The 10,212-nt window shown below is 34.1% G+C and overlaps 1 protein-coding gene across 1 annotated transcript in view; it reads left to right on the forward strand.

Annotated features, from left to right (window-relative positions):
* The window catches only part of LOC116624161 (solute carrier organic anion transporter family member 1B3-like), an 84,915-nt gene extending 75,187 nt beyond the window's left edge, over nt 1–9,728 (forward strand). Inside the window, exons 14-16 of the mRNA XM_032391833.1 lie at nt 1,160–1,224; nt 4,022–4,139; nt 6,766–9,728. Coding sequence (XP_032247724.1) covers nt 1,160–1,224; nt 4,022–4,139; nt 6,766–6,979 — 397 coding nt within the window. The 3' untranslated portion in view covers nt 6,980–9,728. The remainder of the gene's footprint in view (nt 1–1,159; nt 1,225–4,021; nt 4,140–6,765) is intronic.
* The last annotated feature ends 484 nt before the right edge of the window (nt 9,729–10,212 follow it).

The following is a 10,212-nucleotide window of genomic DNA, read 5'->3' on the forward strand; positions in this document are numbered from 1 at the left end:
GGGGGCAGCCAGGCTTTGTTAGAACAAGAAGGTGAAGGGGTTCCTAAGAACGTAAGATCTAAGGATTTTTGGTAACGGGACAAAATGGAAGAGTTTGAGTGGATATAAAAGGAGCAGGAGATTGGGTGTGATTAAAGAATTATCCAAATCATGTGGGGGTGAGAGTTCAGGGACCAGGAATATGAAAACGGTGCTGAGAGGTTGTATAACTTCTCCAAGTCATGCAGTCAATATGAAACACCATTTATCTCTTTATTCAAGAAGAAGAACTAGCATGGAATATCCCAGGGGTCACTTAGCAAATATTTGTTGAATGACTAAATCTACTTATTTCTATGAACAAATACAGTCATCCAAACAGCTCAAGAAAAAACAACCACCACCACCACCTTTGTATCACTTAATCAAATATTTCCAAAAAAACAGGGTTTTTGAGACTCAGTCACCTCCTCCCCATCCTGCCACTGCTGCTGAATAATTCATTTCACGTGATATGTATTAGGCTATCACAGGGATATCACAGAATGACATGGTTGTGTCATCATCTTATTGAACACAGAAAAATGGAATTATGGAAACAATTTCTAAGTGCAAGAGTGAGTTAATTTCTAAGAGAGGATACAAATATGCTTGCTCCCTTTAAAATGACATTTAAATACACTAGACACTAGAATACAAGTATCTTTTTTGACACTCCGGGTTATATTACATAGTTCATGGATCATATTAGTGAACTTTGTTGTTAGCAGCAATGGCAGAAATGAGGTGGTAAAAGTTCTCATACCAAGACCTTAATAAAGGTATCTGCCTTAGTGTATGGCCTGTGTCCACTGAATGGGTCACATGGGATCTGTTTCTTTGTAGTCATAATAAAGTCTGTTCCGACCACACACTCATAGGATTTCAAAGGATCAAATGTGAAAATGTTAAACCATCTTGAAATCTCAAAATGTTGAGTATATAAGAGAATAATAATTATTATCACTCAGCTGTTCACCTTTTAAAACAACTGAAAATAAAGCTTGAAATAATGTCAGGCATTCACTTGAGGGTTTTCATCTGATCGTGAAGAACAATACCACTGAGAAATGTTTTGATATTGAACGTGGTTTGGTATTTTGGAGATGTTTAATGTGCCTTCGCCTTTATCTTATTTCAGAACTGTTCAACCTGAACTGAAATCCCTTGCGGTGGGTTTCCATTCACTAACTATACGAGCATTAGGTATGCTAAATATACAGATTAAAAATTTAAGATATGAATTTTCATACCAAAGCTCACAGACTGGGTGTAATTAATTTCCAGTCATAAGAAATTTTTCAATGTATAAGTAAAAATAATTGCTATTTTTTGTGGTAAATAAAAAAAATGAGGAAAACTAAGTAACTTAAAAGAGACTTTGATCATTAATTCTAGTTAAAGTCAATCTTTAAGTAGAACAAGAAGTCATAATATTTGTTTTATGCTCTTTCTAACACAAAGATAGGTGATGTCCAAAGTTTTTCTACTTTCAGACTTAGGAATATTACTTCCCATAGGCAGAGTGGAGAGCCTTCTACATAAAGAGTGTAATGCCCAAAACAGCTTGGAAGGCCTGGGAATCCGGTCAGGTTGAGATTGCGTGAAACAAGCAGACTTTTTGCTGCCCCACTTCCCACTGCCCACTTCTCTAAGGCTGGGGAAGCTAATCTTTATCAGAAGTTAAAAATGCAAGAGGAAATGGGAACTAAACTGTAGAACTGAGCATCTTGGACTAAGGGAGTGTTCTGAATGAAAGAAAGCTCAGGATACTGTGCTTTTTGTTGTTAAACAGTAGGGCCGTAGACTTCAGAGGTAAGAGTTCTATTTCTAAATATTCAAATGGGGTGATTAGTACAAGATTTAGGACATCATCGTTTTTCCCTTGTCATTTGCCGTTTATTCTACAGAGATTTCTGTTGTTAGCACAATAACTTTTAACCTAACTCCTGTGCATGCCCCTTTGTAAGACGTATTAACAATAATATACTTATTCCTGGGAAGTAGGAAAAGAGCATCACTCATCTAGGGATTGGGGTAGAAGACTGACCATGGCTTGGAGGCAACCACTGATGGCAGAAGGAAAAGGAAGTGGGAGGGGTCAATCCCTGGGATCCTTGCAAGCAAAAGAAAGAAGCATAACTCTTTGGCTAAGTGCATTGGAGAAGTTGTCCAAGAAGTATATTTGGGGAGAAGGCCACAGATCCTCAAAAGTAAAGGAGGAAATCTAAAGGGCTTGGAGAGAAGAAGATGGAGGTGCTGCAGGATTCCACTCTAGTTGTCATCCCAGCCTTCTCTTCTGTCCTTCTCTAATCTTGCAGCTCTGTCTGCCTGGCAGTTCCTTGCCTCCAGATACAATGGAGATGCCTCTCTCCTAGAAGCTAGGCCACAGAAGCTAGCAGATGAAAATAGAATGTGGGCATCTAGGACTCCCCCTTAGATGCTGAAATAAGACTGAGACTAGAGGAAATTCTTCTAGTGACATAAAAGAGAAAGAAAGGAATTTTGCCATCCTAAATGTGAGCTTACTATTTTGATACGTCCAATATATGGCACAGTAAAACCTAACTACTTTTTGGAAATAATACATACTGACTAGTAGACTTTCAATTCCCAAAAAAATTGTCTTGAATACAAGACATGCATAAGTTGTGGGAGGTCTATAGAGCATATTAAACTGAAAAGGATATTTGGAAAATTATTTGAAGTTTTAAAATTCTAGTAATGACTTAAGTTGGCTACCTAAAAAATTTAATGAATTAAGTTTGGTCAAACCAGTGGTATTGTATTTTGCATTTTTTCAAAGGGTGACTGTGATTTGTGCAAAGCTGTAAATTTCTCACCCATTTTCTTAGTACCAGTTTTTCTCAGATATGTTTGGCCCCATACACCAGTCTTTTGTCATCTCAGATTTCTAACTCTCAGAAAAATTGAGACTTAGAAATAAATGGAATCAATACAATTTTGAAATATGAATCACTACCATTTTTTACATAACAAAATAAAAATTGAAAGTCATTCACTGAAATACAAAAAGAACGAAGTAAAATCATGACCACTTCAGATCTACCCTATGGAATATAGATCTCTACCAGCATGTCTCTAAAGTTTTGGTCAAATTACCAACGCTTAGAACTAGGAGTGTATCTCAGAGTTTATTAAAATAGCAGTAAGCAGATGGGTACTTCCGCTATAAGGCAACATATGTGTTTCTAAAAAGCCTTGCATTCTGAAAAATCATATGCTACAGATAAAAATTTGGTTAGGCACAGACCACTAGATGCCCAGGTATCATTGTGATTAGAACATTAACAGAAACAAAATTCAGCCACAGGCCCTAGCTTGGACAAACCACGCTGCTTCGAGGAAGTATTAAAAATGCACACAATCAATGGAGAGAAAATGCAAGATGGTGGGCTCTCATGACACCAAGGTGGAAGTGGAGCTCTAAGCCAAGAAAGAAGGACAACCTGCCAAAAAAGAGCCTAGTATTCTGTGAAGCTGGGCTTGTATTTCTCTGGGGGAGGAAGTGCTAGCTTTCTTAAAAATGGGGTTGAAAACTCTCCTGACTTTGCATTAGTTGAGCTGAGAGGTTTTTCCTTTCTCTGTGAAGTTATAATTCTATCCCCACACTTCCAGCTCTCCTTGCCTAGGAAAAGTATATATGAACCAACATGACTTCTGTGTTTTACTGACAACGTTCTCTTTTTTGCCACTTAGGCTTAAGTTGGTAATTATAAGAAGAACAGAGCATATGGGCATTTAATGTCCCCTCTTCTCTTCCCTATGTGTGTTGGTGGGGTGAGGGAGATAGCAGATATTTATGCTACTATGTGTGATGTGAGCCTTTGAGATTCCTAATAGTCTCAATTCTTGAGTAAATTTAGGTCAAAACAATGGAATTTCAACTTTTACTTAATCTAAAATGTATCAAAGTGGAATGTCATCCAGTTATGTTTGAAACCTACTCCTTGGATTGACCTTTTCTCATCTCATATTGCAGGAGGAATTCCAGCTCCTATATATTTTGGGGCTCTGATTGATAGAGCATGTATGAAATGGTCAACCAGCAGCTGTGGGAAACAAGGGTCTTGCAGGATATATGATTCCACATTATATGGGTAAGTTGTCATAAATATATTTTATTAATTGATTTTTCCTTTGACTATATTCTTAAAAGATGAAATGCTGTTTTCAGTATAATAATAATTATAGCCACCCTTTAATGAATTTTGCATTCAGTATTGTATCAGGCAACATGGTATCTCATTTTAATACTCTTGGAAACTGCAGGAGATGGATATTTTTCTCCTTTTTCCTTAAATATGAAGAAACAAAGACTCAAAGAGAATGAGTAACTTGTTCAAAATCATATAGCTAATAACAAAAAAATCTGGGATTTGTACCAAAATTTGTTTTGTTGTTTCTAAAATCTCTCCTAATACCAAAAAAACTATTCAATGACCTCTGGCTTCTCTAAGAAGACACAAAATGATGCTGGGGCTTTGGTTGTAGGTCAATGGGAAAAAAAGAAAAAAAAGTTTCTATATTTTTCTGTTCATAGGGAAATAACTGGATGGTTATCTAGAAAAGAAATACTTGCAAACGTACCTTAACCTTAAAAAAATTAATTGGAGATTAATCAAACACACAAATTTACAATATGAAACTTCAAGTATTAGAAAAAATTGTGGCAGAAATACATTTAATTATCTAGGAAGTAGGAATGTGTTTCTCAGTATGACCCAAACCCCTAAAACCACGGTATAAAAAAATGATTAAATATTTTTAAAACTCTGTGTCACAAAACTTAAGCAAAGTTCAAAGACAAAAGATAAACTGGAAAAAGAACTTGTAACTTATAACAAGACACAAGGCGAATGTCCTGAATATATAAAGAGCTCTTAAAAAAATAAACAATACCAATGCTGGCAAGGATGTGGAACAACAAGAAATCATTTTCAGTGCTGGTGGGAATGCAAAATGATTCAGTCACTTTGGAAGAGTCTGACAGTTTCTGAAAAAACTAAACATAGGCTTGCTATATGGTCAAGTAATTGTGCTCCTAGGTGTTGACCCAAATAAGTTGAAAACTTATGCCCACACAAAAATCTGCACATGAATGTTTATAGCAACTTTATTTATAAATGTCAAAAAAAAAAAATGAAGCAACTAAAATGGTCTTCCATGGTAAATGGAAAAACAAACTGTGATACATTCATACAACAGAATACTCTTCAACAATAAAAAGAAATGAGCTATCAAGCTACAGAAAGACAAGGCAGAATCTCAAATGCACATTGCTACATGAAGGAAAGCAGTCTGAAAAAGCTATATACTGTATGATTCCAACTAGATGACCTTCTGTCATGAAGCTTGCACCATTCCAACCAGCTACAAGTAACTAACACTCTTAGAACTCTTAACACTTTGAAGCTCACTCATGGCCCTTATCACTTTCCTTTTGGTTAGTTGTGTTCATCGCCTAAAGTACTTTGCAAGTAATTGCCTCAAGATTGTCTGAAGTGGAATTTTTAAAAAGAGCCGTGTGTTCCCCAATGAAGAAACAGCAAAAAGTTAAATAGTCATCTTATGACTTTTTTGGATTTAATATTTTGTGGTAACCAGATAATTGTTCATTAATTTTATCTAACAAAGACAAATAATATAATCAATTCCTACTCCAAGGAGTGGAAATCTACCTTATGATATCAATCCTAAATCTAAACCCAGTTTATTCAAGCTTTCTCAGCAACAGTCACATAACCAGAAGTGCATAGTAATTTTTCTATTTTCAATGGAAATTCTGAAAATTTAACATTGGGGTAGAACTACTTGACATAACCCAAGGATGAGACAAATATGCTTGATGTTTTAAAATATTTCTTTTGTTATTTTTGGTACACCACAACCTTATGTTGTAATTTTAATAAATTTAAGCCTAAACAGCTCAAAATTATATAATTCCATTCACCTTCAATTAAATCTAATAATTGTTCAAGGTTTTTTGTTTTGTTTTGTTTTGTTTTGCATAAAGCTTTTCTACATTTAGTTAACAATGTCATTAGGCCATTGAGTGCTTCCTAAGCTACTGGGTCAGTGGTTATCAATCTTTTTTGCTCTTTATAATCACCTGAGGAGCAAAAAATACAAATTTCTGTGTCCCATCTTCAGAAATTTTTATTTAATTGCTCAGGGGCTGTGTGACCTGGGCATGGGATTTTTAAAATCTCCTTGGATGATTTTAATGTGCAACCAAAGCTAAGAATCACAAGAATTGACCATGTGTGCTAGGTAATTTAATATAGTTTCATTAAAACTTCCAGTAGGCCACATGACAGAAGTTGTGGACTGTATTTAGCCTATAAACTAAACTTTGGCTCCTATCTGTATGGATTCAGTTTGGTGATCTCACAGTCAATTCATTTCCTTTATAATCTGTTTCCATTACACATGAATGAATCTGCCTTTGAGAAAGCTAAACATCCCAAATATACCTTACTTTTATGGAAAACATTGGGTAGATCATTAATCACCCTTAGTTTCTGTGGCTTAATATTCCTTTTAAAATAATTTAAAATCCCCCTCTGTGTCAATAAAATAAATTACTAGAATTGCTACCTTAATATTATTACGGACAATTTCAAACATCATTCTTTTTTTAAGATTTTCTGCATACTGGAGAGCAACACTATAAATTGTTCCAAATACTTTAACATGAAAATTGAGTTTTTTCTCTTTTCACAGAAATACCTTCACGGGCTTGACTGAGAGCTTAAGATTTTCAGCACTTATTTTATTTATTGTATTAATTTCCACTATGAAGAAAATATATCAAGGAAAAGATACCAAGGCATCAGAAAATGGAAGAAAAGATACAAATGAAGCAAACTTAGAATCCTTAAATAATGATGGATATTTTGTACCTTCTGCCAAAACAGACAATGAAACACATATGTAAGGGGAGAAAAAAAAATTAGGTTGTTGTGTTGTAAACCAACATTGTATTAATTTAGTAGGATGGTATTTTGAGCAGTTCTTGGTCTTTCACTAACAGTTCTCCCACACTTATGATAGTACAGTAAATCACCTATGAATTTATAATAATGAAATAGACTATAAATGGAAAGAAATGACAGTATTCATTGCTTAGGGTATGGCTATGCATTTGAGGTGAAGATTAAGACACATGATCCATACACATTTAAAGTGAGAACTATGGTCAGTATATAATAAAAGAAAAAATATTTGCTTAAGTAATTATAACTCAATAAAACCACTGACTAGAAAATAGAGGGGAAAAGGGAGGAGAGAAATTAATAAACTAAATAAGGAGAGAAGCCTAATACCTTTTTTTAAGCCAGTTTGGCCCATGTTACTCAAACATGAAGTTAGTATGATAGAACCTTTATACTATGATGACATCTGTCATTCATGTATTAAGTCATGTCTTTCACAGACCTTATTAATTTATAATTTGAAATTGCATTCAACTAGAGGCCCATGATGCATCTTCTTCCAACCTTCCATTAAAATACTGTTGGAGAAATAGAGATAATTCAGAATTTGCAAGCTATGATTGTCAAACAACATATTATGGAATGTGTTAAGTTTCTTTCAGGACCATGGAAGTGGATTAAGGAAACTGACATTAACTTGAGAAAGCAAAGCCCATTTAAAAGATGTGTCTTCATTCCATCTCTCTGCTCCCTGGAAGACATGGTGTCTGTACGAGATAATTTACCAGCTGTTTCTCAATTGCATATTTGTGTGTGTGTGTGTTGTTTTTGGTGCACCAAGAGACAGCTTTCACATCCCCACAAATAGGACAAGAGGAGAGTGGATGAGAACAAATATTTGAATATTGTATTTGTTAGATAACAACAGCTTTATACTGAATGCTAAAACTTGTAGTTTTTATACTCATTAGGTTAAAAGACACTTTCTGGCATTAGAATAACCTGTGAAACTTTTTGTTTTAAAAGAAACCAGTTGTGCACCCAACCCAGAGATTCTGATTCAAAACATTTGTCATGCAGCCTGGACATCTCCTTAAAAAAAAAAAAAAAAAATCTGTACAGTGCCCCTGATAAAGAGATACAGAAAAGAAAGCCACAAGATAGAAGAAGATATTATTGAGTATAGCAAAGTCACAAAATATGAATGCTTGCTAGAATCTGAGAATTAGCTTAGATGTTATATATATTAAACTATTCTCAAGCTGTAGCCCTGAGAAAGGATTCATTACCCCACAAGCAGAGATTTGGAAAAACCACCAACATGCTAGGTTACTATGTTACAAGTCTGATGAGATCTTATCTCAGAAAATAGAGAAAAATTTGAAGCTGTTTTTTAAAGCATTGCAAAAAAAAAAGGCAACATCTTGAATATTTATCTATTCAACAATTATTGAGTATCAAATATCTTTCAGGCAAAATGAAATATAGTAAAGAAAACAAAGGATGTTATCTCATGGAGCTTACACTTTAAAAGAAAGAACATTAAATTAAATAATTAAATGTTATAAAATGATACAAATTAAAAGAATAAATTTATATTTTTAAATGTGATATGTATGGTGAAGGAAAAGAACATTAAAACATATGCCTCAGTTTATTTGATCTACTTCAGAATCCAAGAATCCAGAACAAATATTAATCCTTAATTCAATGGCATTTATTAAACAGGTATACAAATCCTAGGGGGAAACAAAAGGGGGGTGGGGATTCAACAGACATATGAGTAAGATAAAGAAAGTTTTCAAGGATGCAAAACAATACAAGAGTGTAATTAAAACACACATTGGATAAGGTTAAAAAGACAATGGCCAAAAAAACAAATCAATGATAAAGAAGTTACATTTGGAAATCTGAAAATGTGGAGGAAAAAGATAAAGAAACAAATTATGAAAAAGGTAGACGATTTAGAGGACAAACTAAAGCACCAAACTAGGAAATCTGATATTTTTGAAGAGGAAATCAGATTTAGAAAAGAAGCATTAAAGATTTAGTTGCAGAATGCCTTCCTGCTATGAAGAAAGACTTGAGTATACAGCCTGAAGACTATTTGCACCATGTCTTCATATTCCCATCCATTTTCATGCAGTGGGCCTTTGACTATGATGTTTCTTCCTCCTGAAATGCTCTTTTTTCCACTGAATTAACTGCTTCTCAGCATTCAGATATAGGCTCAATCACCATTCCTTCAATGTCTCTGACTTCTTCACTGCTTAAAAATCCTCCAGTTATATTTGTAGCAACATAGCACTTAGCAAAATAGTAATTTTATATTTATTTGTGATTATTTGTTAACTATTGGTCTTGCCCACCAGTCATAAGCTCTAGGAAGGTAGAAACTGAACACATTTTACCTATTTTATTCCCTGAATTCAGCTTGGTGGCTGACACAGAGCAGATGCTTTATCAATTATTTTTGAATGAATGAATGAAAGAATGAATAAGTGAACTCCAAAAATTCCAGTCATAAAATTATGAATGTTATAAATAAGAACTGAAAACAACATGCATGCAAACATTTTAAGGCTGCATTAAGGTAATTAGATAGAGAGTGAGGGCTTCAGATGTTTTGAAGATTGTCTTCACTATTTTAAAATGAAAAAATACATTTTAAAATGTTAAAAAGTGTCTTTTGACTGCCATCTATGTGCTAAGCACAGGAAATAAAAGCATTTATGAAACAGAGTCTTTGTTCTTTGGGATCCCACAAAAGTGGTGGAAAAATAGGCATTTAAACATATACACTATAATAAATACTATTATAGAATAAAAATGTCCATGTCTCTCCACAGGGACCATCCCCATTTCCTTGTTTGAATCTCAACATCTGTATTTCTGGAGATTTTACCAAAACAAAATGAATGAGAATTAATTATAAAAGAAATCCAATTTGAAGATCATTATGCAAGCAGGGTACTTTTAGCAACACTGTGGAGCATTCCTGACCACTAACCCATAGATAGATCTTTTACTTTAAACCAATCTCCAATGTTAAACTCGAGGTTGCCCCAAATTCTGTCATTAGAAGTCTATTCTTTTGAATCAAAACTTTGTCTCCTTTTGAATTGGAAGAGATTACCTATTATCAGTCATTTTACAGTGTGAGTGAAATTCCAATCTTTTTTAAGAATCAGGTTTTTGATAGTGGAAATGAAGAACATGAATATTCAGAGAATAA

The sequence above is a fragment of the Phoca vitulina genome, unplaced genomic scaffold (genome assembly GCF_004348235.1).
Source record: "Phoca vitulina isolate PV1807 unplaced genomic scaffold, GSC_HSeal_1.0 scaffold64, whole genome shotgun sequence".
Taxonomy (NCBI): domain Eukaryota; kingdom Metazoa; phylum Chordata; class Mammalia; order Carnivora; family Phocidae; genus Phoca; species Phoca vitulina.